This window comes from Musa acuminata, chromosome BXJ2-4 (assembly GCF_036884655.1).
Source record: "Musa acuminata AAA Group cultivar baxijiao chromosome BXJ2-4, Cavendish_Baxijiao_AAA, whole genome shotgun sequence".
Taxonomy (NCBI): domain Eukaryota; kingdom Viridiplantae; phylum Streptophyta; class Magnoliopsida; order Zingiberales; family Musaceae; genus Musa; species Musa acuminata.
The window spans coordinates 11,527,155-11,543,236 of NC_088341.1; the positions used below are offsets into that span (position 1 = coordinate 11,527,155).

General features: G+C 38.5%; 2 protein-coding genes across 5 annotated transcripts; both read left to right on the plus strand.

Annotated features, from left to right (window-relative positions):
* Positions 1-3,052: 3,052 nt before the first annotated feature.
* LOC135609025 (abscisic acid receptor PYL12-like) lies at positions 3,053-4,082 on the plus strand. Its single transcript, XM_065102115.1, has one exon. The coding sequence runs from the start codon at positions 3,297-3,299 to the stop codon at positions 3,864-3,866; it is 570 nt and encodes a 189-aa protein (XP_064958187.1). The 5' UTR covers positions 3,053-3,296; the 3' UTR covers positions 3,867-4,082.
* Positions 4,083-5,859: 1,777 nt separating this feature from the next.
* Positions 5,860-14,889, plus strand: LOC135583863 (protein MALE DISCOVERER 2-like). Of its 4 annotated transcripts, XM_065103966.1 has the most exons (14): positions 5,860-5,993; positions 6,111-6,388; positions 6,484-6,616; positions 7,943-8,014; positions 10,880-11,023; positions 11,098-11,238; positions 11,681-11,776; positions 11,874-11,947; positions 12,037-12,486; positions 13,198-13,388; positions 13,497-13,629; positions 13,760-13,914; positions 14,058-14,246; positions 14,372-14,889. In XM_065103966.1, the coding sequence occupies exons 2-14, from the start codon at positions 6,283-6,285 to the stop codon at positions 14,642-14,644; spliced, it is 2,157 nt and encodes a 718-aa protein (XP_064960038.1). In that variant the 5' UTR covers positions 5,860-5,993; positions 6,111-6,282; the 3' UTR covers positions 14,645-14,889. The 4 variants fall into 4 exon arrangements, with proteins under 4 accessions (XP_064960038.1, XP_064960037.1, XP_064960040.1 ...); XM_065103965.1 differs by having other exon boundaries at positions 5,925-6,388; XM_065103968.1 differs by having other exon boundaries at positions 5,927-6,388; positions 14,384-14,889.
* Positions 14,890-16,082: the final 1,193 nt, after the last annotated feature.

The following is a 16,082-nucleotide window of genomic DNA, read 5'->3' on the forward strand; positions in this document are numbered from 1 at the left end:
GCGTGGCCATGTCGCGGTCGAAACGTTGAAGCCCGCACGTCATCTTGGTGGTTCGAATTCCAACCACCCCTGTGCTTACCCTCTGCGCGGAATCGAGAAATCACGTGGGACCCGCCTGAGTGCCCGGGCTGTCAAACGGGATGGTCGAACGGGCATTCGAATCGAAAGACGGATGCGGAAAGTGTGTTTGTTTTATCGCACGGTGGGTTAGGACCAAACAAACCATGCTTGTGATTCGCCCACATCATGTGGTTGTATTTAGTGGCGAGGGAAACTGCACGGAAGCATTCAGCTTCGGCCCCACGCATTCTCTTCCACGTCATCTCGTCACGAAGCTGGACAGGACGTTTTGAAATGCCTTTGGTACTTTATTATTAATGTCAATTAAAATCACATTATTTCGATTCTGAATTATGATTACTGATAGATATTTAATTAAAATGAAAAATAAATGGCATGTTTCGGTCGTGACTAGTGATAATTTAATGGTTTAGCCCACTCCCTCCTCCTCGTTCGAACTTCAAAAAGCTCTTTCAAATGGGGCATGGGCTTTTTCTGTACACGTGAACTGAGTACGGTTTGAACGTTGTGGGGTTCATGTATGTCTCAGCTGTAACGGAATCAGTTTGAGAAAGTGACCTTTTTGACTCGGCTGCAAAAAAGGACAACCAACTTAGGACAATAGTCATGAGAATGGTTAAGAAGGAGGATTGGACGTTTCATTGATTTAAATCGTTTTCTTTATTGTCTCTTTCATGGCCGTCGTGGGTTGCGCAGTTGACCAAGAGACGACTGGGCTTACTCGACGTGTAGCTAGATAACAAGTTGATGACTGGCGTCGTCCCAAATTTTGCCTTTGTCGCGGTATTTGTTGCAGATGGTGGATGGCGGGTCCAACTTAGGCTCATTCGTTCTCGTGCTGGACGTGGCTTGTCCAACCCTCCTCTAATCGCGATCGATGACACACGGTTCAAGTCTGCTGTGAATTTGTGGTCGAGTTTGGAACCCGTAACGGATCCGATAACCACCAAATATTCAGGTCCAAACTCAGCTGAATAATATCATATTGAATCACAGTCCCAATGGATTCTTTTTTTACGACACACACACGGGTCTAAACTCTGTTTTAATATCCCAGGAATCGGGAAGAAGGTATTTCTTGATCGTAATCATGAACCATGAGTTTGTATTAGCACATAAGGATCTTTTCTATGATTCAACTCGATTATCTTATAATACGTTGGTCCTCTTTTTAGCATCCGGATGTTATGATGTATTTTAATTATTTGATACGTTAGAGATTTCAAGTCAATCATAGTTCTATTTTAGAATTTGTGGCAAACGTAGGTAAGTAGTCGAATTTAGTTGAGTTTCCTATAAAATTAAATTACGAGCGTGCCGATACATACATACATACAATATGTAATTTAAGCTAGAGAAAATTTCGGGTAGCATAAGACCCTTTACAGTAATTTTTGGATGTTGACTAAGAGTAAATATATATTTAATTCATATGATAATTTTGTTGAATCATTGAAAATTATCAAGTAGTAAAGAGTCAATTGGACAGTAAGACATCCGATCTATGTCTAATGTGATATTTGGGATATGTTTGTGAACATATCTGAAATGTGATTTGATATTTAATATTTTTAAAAATCATATTTGGTTGAAATGCTGTATTACAAAAGTTCAAATGTTGATGAGGAACCTCGCATTCATGTTTTAGTATTTATGGGATACAAATATATTTTTTTAAAATTACAAATTATCCTATATTATTATATAAAATCATAAAATTACGACTAACATGGTTTGTCTTATATAAAATAAAATTTTATTTATTTATTTTAAAAAGTTATTGTATATTTATTATATATCTAGGTCGTATGAATTTTTTTTATAAGATTGCATTTATTTATTTTATTAATTTAAATAAAAATAAAAAAAATATTTAAAAATATTATAGAGATTAATTAATTACATAAAAATTTAATGAATTTTTAAAATATAATTTTACCAAACAATACTTTTTCATATCAATGCATATTTAAATTATGATTTTATCTATCATTTATCAAATACTTAAAACATTTCACAAAAATAATATATTTATTTAAATCTCCTTATCTAACCACACATTAAGAATATAAATATAAATGTATGTTAATCATTCACGTGTTAGCCGCTTGTATCACTTATTACACCAACGAATTACATGTTACATTGAGCATAAATCGTTCGAATTGATACATAATAGCATATCACAACGCCTATCCGAATTCTCCGTGCCAAACCTGTCTTGTTCCCTCGAGCCGAAGCTCGCCAGGAACTCTGACCCTCACCCTACTTGGTCCGCCTACCAGTGGGACGCGCTGGTGAGGTCGGAGGTGACTTCACCTTGGGGCCCCCACGGGTCGCCTCTGTGGGAGATAGAGAGAGAGCGCGGGGGAGCCGCCGCAACAGGGAAGATCTTTTGGGGAGAGCCCCAAAGAAATATCTGACCGAGCTCGCCGGCCGCCGACGATGGAGCTCGAAGGAAGACGACATCCTCCTTTTGCTTTGTTTTCTTCCTCTCCTTTTTTGTTTCCCTACTTTTTCTTTATGAACTCGAAAACGGAGCAGCTACAGTGCGCGTACTTATCCGCTTGCATGGGACGACAAAGCCACGTGCCGATCAGCACCATCCATTTCTGCCCCCCGGAGCCACAACGTCGCGCGGCCCTCGTGCCGAGGACACCCCCCCCCGCACGCCGTCTGAGCTTTTTATCCAGTTACTTGTCGGCCGGCAAACTCCGCCTCTGTCTTCTTCCTCGTCCTTGCCACCGTCATATCCCGCTCTACCCACCGCCGCTGCCAAGGTGGACCGTGAGCCACGGTTAGCGGGACCGTGCGCCGATTTCACAAGCAGGATGAGCTGCCAAGCAGGATAATTCTTTTGTCACCAAAGAATTAGCTCGCTAGTCAATGCCGGACAAGACTGCCAGCTACATCCCAACACCTTTATTCACCCCAATAAGAACACCAAGAACAAGAGGGTACCGAGGTCACCTTGGCAATATGGTTCGAGCACATGCAAAATGAATTGAAAACAGTTGTTATCGTGGTCTGAAGGCCTAAACATGGGTTAGGATACGTTCGAGATAGGAAAGTCTCACCCGGACAAGACAAAATAGCTAACGCATGATGTACTTGGACTAGAAGCAAGACCCGCGTTTAGACTTTGGGTATCACCGCCACTGGGAGGAGTCTTATAAGCAGTGATCGCGAGCTTGAGTAGGTGACGATAAGGACGGATGCGGTCCGTGACGAACATGCCGTTGTTGCCGAGACCCGCGGCGGGGAGCCCGGCGACGCAGGAGGTGCTAAGGCGGTACCACAGCCGGCACAAGGGCCCGGGGCAGTGCGGCTCAGTCAACGTGCAGTACGTGTCGGCGCCGCTGCCAACGGTCTGGTCGCTGGTCCGTCGCTTCGACCGGCCGCAGGACTACAAGAAGTTCGTGAAGGACTGCGAGCTGAGCGCGGGGGACGGCGGGGTGGGCAGCGTGAGGGAGGTGACGGTGGTGTCCGGCTTGCCGGCGGGGACCAGCACGGAGCGGCTGGACACGCTGGACGACGACCGGCACGTCATCAGCTTCTCCGTCGTAGGCGGCGACCACCGACTCAGCAACTACCAGTCGACAACGACGCTCCACGTGAGCGGTGGCGGGACGGGGACCGTCGTGGTGGAGTCATACGTGGTGGACGTGCCGCCGGGCAACACGGCGGAGGATACCTGCGTGTTCGCGGACACCATCATCCGGTGCAACCTCAGGTCGCTGGCGAGCATCTCGGAGGAGATGGCTGGATCGCCAGCCGACGGCTGAGCCGATTCCTCGGTTGATGGTTACTTGAAGCGTGCAACCCGAGGGAAGAAAGCACGTGCTGCTTTCTACCGGTCTCGATTGCAGTCTTGCGGCGTAAGGTTGTAACCTTGAGGGGGAACAGTAAAGTGCCACTGGTCTGTGTGTGCTTATACTACGCGTAGATGTACAAACGATGCGACTTAGCGTAATGCTCTTACGTAGTTTGGTTTGGTTTAATGACGATGCGAGTTAGCGTAATGTTCGGGAGTCCCATGTGGCGTCTTCCATCCTCTTTGTGAGCGCATTCACTGTGGGTCCATGGAACCGAACTCCGAATCCGGTCAATCCCTCCCTGCTCGAGCTTTTAGTCATCCAAAACGCAGTGCATAACCAAACTATATATATCCCTGCAAAATAAGTGATTATTTATTTTTTAATTTAAAATTCATATAAGTTTTTAGAAACTACCATATAAGTTATTAACGTGAGAGTTACGTAGCATTTACAAGGATAAATTTGTTATTTCAAAATATATAGGATGATTTTCTTTTTAAAAAAATATTTTGGGTTTTTTTTCAAACAACATTCTTCTTTTAGTGTTTTTAGCTGTACCATTAATTCAAAAAATATTTAATATTTTCATTGGTTTTGAATTATTAGTGTATTTTCGTTTGAGTCCTTTATAGTATTTTTCAATAATATTTATTTTTTTATTAAAATTTTAAAATATAATAAAATTATTTTAAAATACTATAAGTGATATCATACTATATCTTTTAGGTTGTCGTTGTTCGTAGACCATTATGATATCATATTATTAGTCCTTTGGTAGATTTAGTATAGGTTAAGAGTTCATTTGTATGATCTATAGTATTTTCAAATAGGTTTCATAATAATAATAATAATTATTATTATGTTTTGATGACCAAAGCTCTATAATAATCTAATTTTTTATTTTTATTTAAGTGATGTTGTTCCTAAACTATTATAAATACCTATTTGAATTCTAGTATGAGATATCAAATGATTTTTGATGTGTTTTGATTCAATTTATTTTATTTATCATATTTTTAAATAAATTTTACAATGTTTTTGTTATGATGATCAAAATATTGTAACAGATTATAATACTATAACAAATGAAAGAATATAATCAATTTTTCGATTATAATACTATAATAATCATTTTTTGTTTTGATATTTTTAGAAAAAGGCCTTAACTTCAAGTGTTTTTAGTAGAGTATCTCAAGTGAACAAATTTTTTACAAAACACCTATAATTGTATAAAAATACTATTTTACTCTCGTAACTTTGAAAGATTTTTATTTAGCTCCAACTCTAACCACACCTAATAATTGCTCAATAAATTGACCCTCATGCATGCGAAGACATAAGTGATAAGGAAAGAAACGGGGCGACTAATATTAGTTATCAAACTTGAATGCTGAGGTACAAATGGCTTGGTGGGGGTTGACGGATGAGGGTTGCGATGATTCATAGGTGAGATTGTTAGATGCAAAGTGAAAGAAAACAACGGATAAAATAGACATGTAATCGGATGGAGACACAACTAAAGATCATAGAAGTAAAATGGTCATTTCTAATAATAAATACTCTTAAAATTTTTTAAAATTTGAGATGATTTGAAAAAAAATAATTTTTTTAATTATTTTGGATTAGAGGTAAGTAAAAAATCTAAATAAAAATAATAAACAAACAAACGGTCGGCCAAAAGGGCAGTGGGCGTGTTCGACCCGACGTTCCAAAGACGGAGGCATAGATGTAACGAGTAATAGCGATGCTTCTCCTAGCCATTCCGTCCTTGGGTTCGCCTCGCGCCTCTCACTTGCAGGAGGCAACTGCCGGACCCAGATGGGCCTCAGCGCAAATGGCCGGTAGCCGCGTGGGTAGTACAAAAAACGCGTAGAAGATTTCCAATAGAGCTTTTGAATTAAAAAAGGCGATAAGAGTAATAATCGCTACGTGCTTTCTTTCCATATTTATCATCATTTCGATAATATTTTAGAAAAGAAGATGAGCGGGTAATTATGTCTTCGTGCACTCGTTTCGTCTCTGTCATCATTCCTCTTCCCTTTTGAGAGCAAACTCCACACCCACCGCCCTCGGATGAGATCGTCGGCCCACCATGTGAGCACCTTTTCCCTTCACCTTTTATCTCCTCGTTCTGAGAGAACATACTTTTTGGGACGCGAAATTTCTTGCGCTCGAAGCATTCCCGGATTCTGTCGTTCCTCTTTTTCTCAGGTGAGTTCGCAAGTTGATGGACTTCGGATTGAAGAATTCGAGCGCTCGCTCAGTTCTACAAGTCCGTATATGACCGATAGTTGTTGCGGGGGTGGATCGATCATTCCCTCGTCGATTTTGATCTGGAGGAGGTATGCTTGTAGCGACCATTTGAAGATCGGATTTGAGTGGAATGGGAGGAAGATGGAAGCTGGCCGGGTTCCATTTGCGGAAGGTGTTGTGCGTGGTCCTGATCATCCACCTCTTCACCGATGAATGCTTGTCGATTAACCTCGAAGGTATGTGTGTCTGTTATTTTCTTGATTCCTTGGGTGTCTGTCGTCCTGGTGACAGTGGTAATGTCTTAAAAGAAGAACGCTGAATTTTGATGAAGGGTTGGCTCTGTTGCAATTCCGGTCGAGAGTGGAATCCGATCCGTATGGGGCATTGGCAAACTGGAACCCCGGGGACAACAACCCGTGCAATTGGACTGGCGTCCATTGTCTTGATGGTAAAGTAGTGACGCTGTAAGTTCGTCGCCATCTTTACTTTGCGTTCTCTTCATTCCTTGCTCTAGTGCATTCTGTTCTTCGCGACTAGATATGGTTGCCTATGAACATAAAAAATATTTGAGAAGAAAACGTTATTAATGTAAATTGCAATGGGATACTAAGTACATAACCTATTCGTTTGGGATGAACATATTCATATCATGTGCGATAATTGTCTCGATAGGATCTACTGTCTGCTTTAAATAGTTTAATCTTGATTACTCTGTTCTGCCTATTTCTAACTTGGTGACTTGGACCAGCACCTTTATTTTTCTTAACCTTCTGTAAATTTTGTTATTATGCTGTGCCTTCAATAACATCATGTTCTGCATACTTTTCTGTTTTGCTAATGTTAACATGCTTTTTCTTTTTGGCAACTCTATAAGCTGCATTCTATTTTTCATTTTAATTAGTCGGATATTAACTGCCTAACTTTGGCATAGATAACTTTTTGTTGAATTGCATTAGAAGGGTATGCCAAAGTTAATGCAATTCAACAAAAAAAAAGGCCTTACCTGATTAATGTCTATTTAGGTTTAGCTTTAGTAAATTGACTTGCTTGGTTAATGTCACTTTAACATCACTTTGGCCTAGATAACTTTTTGTTGAATTGCCTTAGGAGGGTTAACATAGTTAAACTAACAAAAAAAGGTCATACCTGATTAATGTCACTTTAATTAGGTTTAGGAGACGGGTGTAGGCTTTTGTAAATTGACCTACTTGATTAATGGCACTTTAATATCACTGCTACTACTACTTCTTCTCCTCATCCTCCTCCTCAAAAGTGTAATATATTGGAATAAACGGGAAAATTAATTTGTTTGCTGTTTGCCTGAGCCTTTTGGTCAATTTTCCTGTCAAGCATATGGGACGAAAAGACCATCAAGATCATGGTAGTAAGACCAGCACATGCAACTCAAATTTTAAATATGAACGGTGCATGGTTCAGATTGTTGTGTAGCAAAGTAGATCTAAGAGAGCTGCTTCCCTCATAGCAGAGGCATAATGGTCATCCTTGACTATGGAATGTAGGATAGCATACTACTTCCAAAGATGGTGCTATCTGGCAGATACGACATGGAATTCACAAGAACAATAAATGGTGTCCTGATGGCTTCTTCTCGATGGAAATTAGATATTAACTTATTTTGAAGCAAAAACACTTTGGCACAGAAGATACACTTCATTTTAATGTTTCATTCATCTTTTACGTAATTCATTTTCTCCATTACAATGGTCATGATGGTATGTTTATCGATTCATTTTATGTCCTCAAGGTCTACTAATGAGGCACATTTGCAGGAACCTAAAAGAATTTTCTTTGCGAGGCATTTTGGCACCCGAGATTGGAAAGCTGAGCCACCTGAGAACTGTGTAAGTTACAATTCAGTTTCAAAAATAACTTGAATATAATTGACATGATATGTGGATGGAGAACATCTCTTACGCTTGCCTCAATGTAACCAGTGTTAATTAGAAGGAACCATAATTCAATAAGCATGAGCTTAAAAAGAACTACAAGGATTAGTTTGAGTTATTTAAATATCTGTGTAGAGCTTTCCAAAAAAAGAAATCATTTGATGAACATGCATGCCTTGTAATTTATATCTGTTTACCTTTTCTTATTCCAATGAATTTTATGGAACATCACTTGTTCTTTTTCCCATCAAAATCAATTTGTGATAGCTCCATCTCTATTCTAAAAATATGCATTACTAGCACCTATTAAACATGTGATTTAATATTGATGGCATGTTGATAGCTCCATCTCTTTTTGGGGTTAAAGTCTCAAAAAAGGATTTACTTATTGATGGCATGTTGATATCAGCCAGCAAATGGATCCATATGTGCTGTCAAAATGCTCTATCACACTGCTGCACTGAGACAGGTGTGTCAGCAGAAAAATAAAAATGGAAAGAAAATATGTGAAAGAAGGAATAGGAAAGAAGGGAGACAGCCTAATTAGCTATTCGCAAGCTTTTCAAGCATTATTGCGTTCCCTCCAACAATTCCAATCATTGGGTGGCTGGCTGATGGCTGATTGACTGTGAACTGTTTTCTCTCTATCGCATCGGAGGAGAGGCACCTTAGTACTAGTGGCATTAATAATCAGTCCCAATAGAAGTGAATCTAGGCCTGTGAGTTCATATAGTGAACTGGTTTGGTCAGTCCATGTTAAAATCAAGAAAAGGGATATGTTCTCGAGAAACAATTATGATGCAAGTCATTGGTACTTCCCATCCCATTGCTCATTTAGGTCGCAAAATAATATTTACCAGGTTGTATTGACATCTAAGAATCTAAATGACAACCCATGTTCTCAAGCAAGTTGATTGTAATTAGAAATTAAAAGAATTTATAATGAAAACATAATTAGTAGATATCAAACATAGATTTACCTGCAGCACGCAGTTACAGTGATTGCATGGCATGTGTTGGCAATACTTGCACCCCATGCTTAGCAGGTCTCATGCTGTGCAAAGTCTTGTGTGCTCACAAATATATGTGGAGAAAACTTGTGTGATTCATTGGCGAGAACAGGGCAACAACATCAGCTAGTTCTTGCTTTAGATTACCCAGTGATTTCAATAGGGGCTCGGACTTCCGCATCCCTCTCGCGACTTCTCCAACCCTAACCCTTCTTGCGATTCTGACGCCGACATTTCCTCTCTGCTGTTGCTGCCTCTCTCCACTGTCGTTGCCTCTCTCCGTTGTCGCTGCTCTCCGCTACCGCTGCCACTGTCATTGCTCGCCACTGCTGTCTCTGCTCGCCACTCCCACTGTCGTTGCTCGCTACCGTTGCTCTCAGTCAACGGTATCAGTCTTACTCTTACGCGGCGCTTTTGTTACCGATGCCACTATCATTGCTCGTTGTTGCTGTCGCTACTTGTTAGTGTCGCTGCTTCCGCTACCGTTGCTCGTTGCTCACCGCTGCTGTCTTACTCTTACTCACTCTTCTCATACCGACTCGATAGTTTACTGTTAACAGTATAGTAACAGTATACTGTTAACTGTATACTAGTAACAGTATTTTTTATTTATTAGATTAATAATATATTATTTTAGTTTTAATACTGTTAATTTTTATTTATTTGAAATTATTGTTATTGTTTTGAATTTTGAGACTTTTGTTAATGTGATATTGTGATTTTACAAGATTTTCTTAATTTAATATCATATTTTTATTTAAATAATTATATTTATTAATTATATTATATATTTTTATATTTTAGCATCTCGCTTCGCTTGGGTAAGCACCTAGCACCTCGAACGTTTTTGGACCTTGACGCATAACGTTTTTAAAATCACTGAGATTACCTAACTTGATGGAGCCTAGCATTTTTTAAATTACCGAGATTACCTAATTTGCTTGATGGAAGAGCCTCTCAACTAGTACATATACTTAAAAAATTTACACACTAAAAAAATTTCTATATTAAAAATGATGAATATATATATATATATATATATATATATATATATATCTGCAACTATGTGCTAATTTGTAAGGACAACATATGGCTTGGTCAAGTTCCATATTTGTTTTTAGATATAGCTCTAAGTAATGAGCTAGTTGTGTGTTTTACTTTTACTCTAAGGAACAGGTGATTGGAGACTAATAGTGTAAACCAGCTTAGTATACTCTGAAATGATAATTCTTGGTTCCATGCATACAGTATCGCTGAGGAAAGGCAATGTACATACACCCAAGAAATACAAACATTTCCTAACCCTTGATAAAGAAGTTGTTTGATATGTGTGATAAGATAAAGCAGCTAGGTTGTGATTACGAAAATACTAACTCTTAGTGAAATGTGTTCAACTTTTTATAACATGAATTACTAGATAAAACGGTAGTGAGATGCACTGCAGTTTAAACCATAGTTGGAAGAATAATTGGAGCTAATAGGTATTTTTCTCTACAAAGATATCTTTTTTTTCCTTCTTGAAATATGTTTAAACTTTTGCATATTAGATTTTATGTCTTAACTAATTTATTTGGAAGGTATCTCATCCTGGATATAATCCACCATGGAATAGGGTTAAGATGCTGCACTTTTCTTTGCTTGTATTAAAAGCTCTTGGGATGTCAAGATCTTAAGAGACTAACATCTCATATTAAGTTTGAGTATTCAGGCATAATCCTCAAGCTACATATATTACTGAATTTCTTAATATTTGACATTTAATATTGTCATAATTGGCATTGTTATGCCATAACTAGTTTTCTGTCAACAGTGTGCTTTACAAGAACAAATTTTCTGGAGTCATCCCCAAGGAAATCGCAGGATTAACCATGTTGGAGCTGTTGGACTTGAGGAATAACATGCTAAATGGAATAATTCCCAAGGAGATAGGAGAAATGCTATCTCTGAAGCATCTGTGAGACTCCTATTGCAAATATACATTTTTTCTTCATGAGACAATGAAAAATTATCTTTTTATTGTTTTTGCAGTCTGCTTTGCCATAACAAATTTCAAGGCAACACACACTGGATTGAAAATCCTGACTTGCACTTTGATCTGATGCATGATCAAAACCTTTCATGCAACAAAGCTAATGATTTGGGACATGTAAACCGCAAAGTTGGGAATTGGTAAGTTGCTATTTGTTTTTGTGACTCTTTATGGAACCGATGCATGCTAATAAGCATGAAATTAAGCCTGATTCTAGAGTGTATTCATATTAGCTAATTGTTTATTGATAGCATATAATTAGAGTTAACAATCCATATGCAGATTTAATGTTTTCTACATGCGAAGACGATTTCAAAAAATAATTAAGAACATGACCAGAATTTCTAAATTCCAATCAGTTATTATAAAGTAAAGCTTTTGTCAACAAGGGATTCTCTTTAGAAATTGGGCAGTCCAAGGGATTGAATGTAATTCTCTCCATAAGATCAGTCATTTGGCTTTTGTACAAATCCCTGTATTTGTATTGACCAATACTTATTGTTCATCATATGGAAGTTTCAATCCATATAAGCTGAATCAATTTTGTTATTCATGTACTGATTACTATCACGTAAATATCAGCTTCGGGGAAACTGGCTGGCAAAAACTGAAGAAAATTAACTCCTTTCTGGTGCTGCTTAATGGAAAAATCATACAAATATTTGATACACCAAACATGTAAGACATTTTCTTGTTTCTTTCTATATGTATTTATCTCAACAGTAACTATTTAGATAGCTGACGATGCAAATTCTCTAAAATATCTCAACTGCAGAAGACTTTTGCCTTCAAGCATCAGATCTAAGGGACTTTCAGATGGAAATGAAAAAAGAAACAATAATCTGGCCAGTAAGTAAAAGATATATAGTGGTGACCAAATACTCCTGTTCGCAGAAAAATTCTTAATACAATAATAATATACTCTTTCTTGACTGTAGCTGGTTTTGGCGGGCCATATGTATTGTCAAATGTACATGAACATACTGTTCGGCGTAGGCTGGCTGAAGAAACCAGGAATCTCCATGCTGCTCCTGGAAGTGATGGCCCTCTAAATCAAGTTGTCAGTGTTCCACCCACTGCAAGTGGTTCATTTCCTGCAATAAGAGATAAATCCAAACTAAAGCCATCTCTATCTCCTATATCTCCAAGCCTGCCACCCGTTTCTCCATCTATAGCTCATCCTGAATCAACACCAACTTCTGTGGTGAATGATCTTACATCAAGTAGAAGATCTGCAATGTGGAAATACATTCTTGTTCTGCTTGTGGCTGCTTTATTTCTTGCACTGGCAACATGCATATTTTTAGTTTGCCACAGCAAGGGTGTGGCCACAATAGGTCCGTGGAAAACTGGTCTAAGTGGTCAGTTGCAAAAGGCATTTGTAACAGGTATATCCTTTTTATGTTATTCTCTGGTTGGCCATTAGAATGTAGTACATGTCAGATCTGAAGCTAGCTAAGTAGTTTTAACCTTAATTCCATGTTTAAACCACTCTTTTGTTTACATATCATCTATAGTTTATTGATGGGTTCTAGATCAAAAGAATGAGAAGTGTGGTGAAGCTTAGTATGTTTACTGGAGCTCCAAAGTCCAAACTAAATAAACACTTATGTTATCTACATTAGCGAAGAGAAAAACAGGTGTATAATTTGTATAAAATCATCTAATGTGTGAAATGTTGAATGATATTGTGACATCGTAATCTTCACAGGAAAGCCTTCTCCTATCAGTTAAATGATTTTGGGCTGGGTATTATACTGGTGTTCTTCAAGGCAGCATTTTGTCAGTACTACTAGTCTTCAAGGCAGTATTTTAAGCATCAACTTGGCTTATCAAGATGAATAATACCCTAGTATTTGCTGGTTCGTTTTGGCAGTACCTGATACCAACCGGTTCCCTACTTACAATATGTTCTAATCACTGGCTTCTTGGAAGTTTTGTCTCCATTATATACCTTATTACACTGTTGGCAAGGGAGCTTCTGCTTAGTTTAGATACGGAACTATTTCTAATGGACTAGATATTTGTTCACATGTTAATTTATGTATTAGATATTGTACATTGAAGCACAACTTATGTCTTGTCCTTCACATATGCAGGGGTACCAAAACTAAAGTGCTCGGAGCTAGAAGCTGCTTGTGAGGATTTTAGCAACATCATTTGCAGTCATCCAAATTTCATCGTCTATAAGGGAACATTATCAAGTGGGGTTGAGGTGGCAGTGGTGTCAACCAGTATCACATCTGTTCATGATTGGTCAAAGCATTCGGAAATGCTTTTCAGGAAAAAGGTTTTTCATTCTTGGTTTATAGTGATTGCCTTCTCTGATTTAGTGCATATAGTATGTTTATCATCGTATGGTTGATGCATTGACATCTTTTACATCTTGGATGTATAGGTAGATACACTGTCTCGTATAAACCACAAAAATTTTGTCAATCTCCTTGGTTACTGTGAAGAGGATGTGCCTTTTATGAGAATGATGGTCCTTGAATATCCGCCGAATGGTACAGTTTATGAGCATCTTCACGGTAAGAAAATTAATGTGTTTGAGTTTGATGAAAGTTCAACACCAAGGCAGTTGACAACACATAAAATTATATAATTGAGTTTTGACTTTTGCCCAGCAGAATTATATAAACGGTTTTAACTTTTGCCCAGCAGAAGAATTTGAGAATCTTGAGTGGAGTGCTCGGATGAGGATAATTATGGGAACGGCCTACTGTCTCCAGCACATACATGAGCTGACCCCACCCATATCGCATCCCAACCTGCTGTCAAGCACCATCCTCATATCAGAAGATTTTGCTGCCAAGGTGATCCCAGTCATTACTTAGTGTCTATGATATGCATGATTATGTTATCTTATCTCTGGAGGAAAGTCCAATCAGCTTAGCCAACAGAGTCGCTACGGTTTTTTTTTTGGTTGATATATATATGCTGTTACAATCTAATGCAGGTGGCAGATTTTAATGTTTGGAAAGAAATTATTGCCAAGGGGAAGACACACGGAGCTGAAGATCTTGATGACTCTGAAACCGTGTCTGCTGATCCTGCAAGCAATGTATATAGTTTCGGTATCCTGTTGTTAGAAATAGTTTCTGGAAAGGTTCCACATACCGGAGAACAAGACTCCCTTTTCAACTTGGTAAGCTGATGCACACACTCTGTTAACATTACTAGAAAATAATTACAGCTTCATACTGTTCTTTTTCTTGAGTTTGCTGAGAATTTATACTGCAAAACTTTCGATTTCTAAGATATCTGCTTTAGCTGAAACAACAGGCTGCAGAGTACGCGAATGGCGACGGTGGCATCGACTCATTGCTTGATCCTGCTTTGAAATCCCACAAAGATGAGGAACTGCGTATCATCTGTGAGGTCATCCAAGAATGCGTCAATCCCGATCCGTGCAAGAGGCCAACCATGAAGGAAGTTGCCTCTAAATTGAGTGAAGTGATCTCGATTACACCAGAAGCTGCTACGCCAAGACTTTGTCCGCTTTGGTGGGCAGAACTGGAGATTCTGTCTGTCGAAGCGACTTAATCTGGGAGTCGAATCTCTTTGTAGAATCATCGTCAAATTTGTGTATATCCATGGTTATCGTCTGGAGATTGACCGTCCTTTCTTTTAGCCAGAGTGATCCGTTCTAAATTAGGGATCTTGTGCAATCTGTAAGCTTTGCGAGAGATCAGATGTTGGGTCTGGATTACTATGAACATGAATGTGTGTAATCATTGTACGTCCGATTACTGCAGCTTGGTGCATGAATTCTCTTCTTTTAAACTGGAGATCCCTCTGTCCCTGGAGATCGAGTGCAACGGGTCATCCGAGACATAATCTTCTCTTTCGGAGTATCAGGACATAATATTTTCTCTTCCGGAGTATCAAAAGGATAACATGTATCAATTTTAAGTTCTATGTTGTTAATGTCAATTTTGATTGTTTGAGATGTCATATTATAAATAGCAATGTATTAATTTTAAATTTTATATTATTAATATAGATTTTGATTATTTGAGATGTCATATCACAAAGCTAACCGTAGCTCAGAGAGGGAAATTTAAAACTGACGGGCACCTTCGATAAAAGTTCCATCTATGCTTATGCTTAAGTAGGAACCAGGAAAATAATAATGTAGTAAAAGATTTAAGGAATTCAAAGAGTTTTATAGGATTTATAGAGGGCTCGGCTACTCATTCGAATTAAATAGTGAGTTAGCATACGACAGTAGTTATATGAGATTGTCAAGCGAGATTATCGTACAATTCTCGGAAGTGAATGATTGTTCAAACTATCAGACATTGCAGTTAGCCATCTTGCATGGTGTCGATCATGTGAGGTGCTTAGTTGATGTGTTGCTTTGGTGAGGCATCTAAATAGGTGTGCTAGATTTCATTATTATCTACCTCCCATTGTATTTTGACATATAGAACCCGTCGGGATCTAATATCTTTCTAATTGTCAGGACACAATGACATGAAAGAAGGTGAGAAGGATGAGGGGTGGCCTTGGAACCCACAGAGGGTCCGCGGTCGAGAAGTTCTCATGCCAGTCAAAATGTTCACTTCTCTCTTTCTTTATGACCATATTGTTAAGTTTTAGGAGTCGAAGTTAGACGTTCCAAATATATAGTTTTGCCATCACTTGCTAGTAGCAAAGGTATCGTAGACGATACCCTTGCCTAAGTCTTGTTAATCAGATCGAGGTTGGCCCTTAGCCCCTGCTCCTTGATCCTTCATCACAGCCAACCATTCAAACTATAGAGATAATGAGTTTGGGAGAAATTGTTCGATTATGTGATCCTATTTAATTAAGTAAAATATATTATAGATCTGATTTAATTTTAATTATGATTATCAATCAATAAAAAGAAAATCTAATTATTGTGAGATTCCTTATGAGATGACCTGACATAAGAGGCTCACCTAATTACCATCCTAGACCCTATGTTATCGTGGATAGATACACCAATTATTAAGAT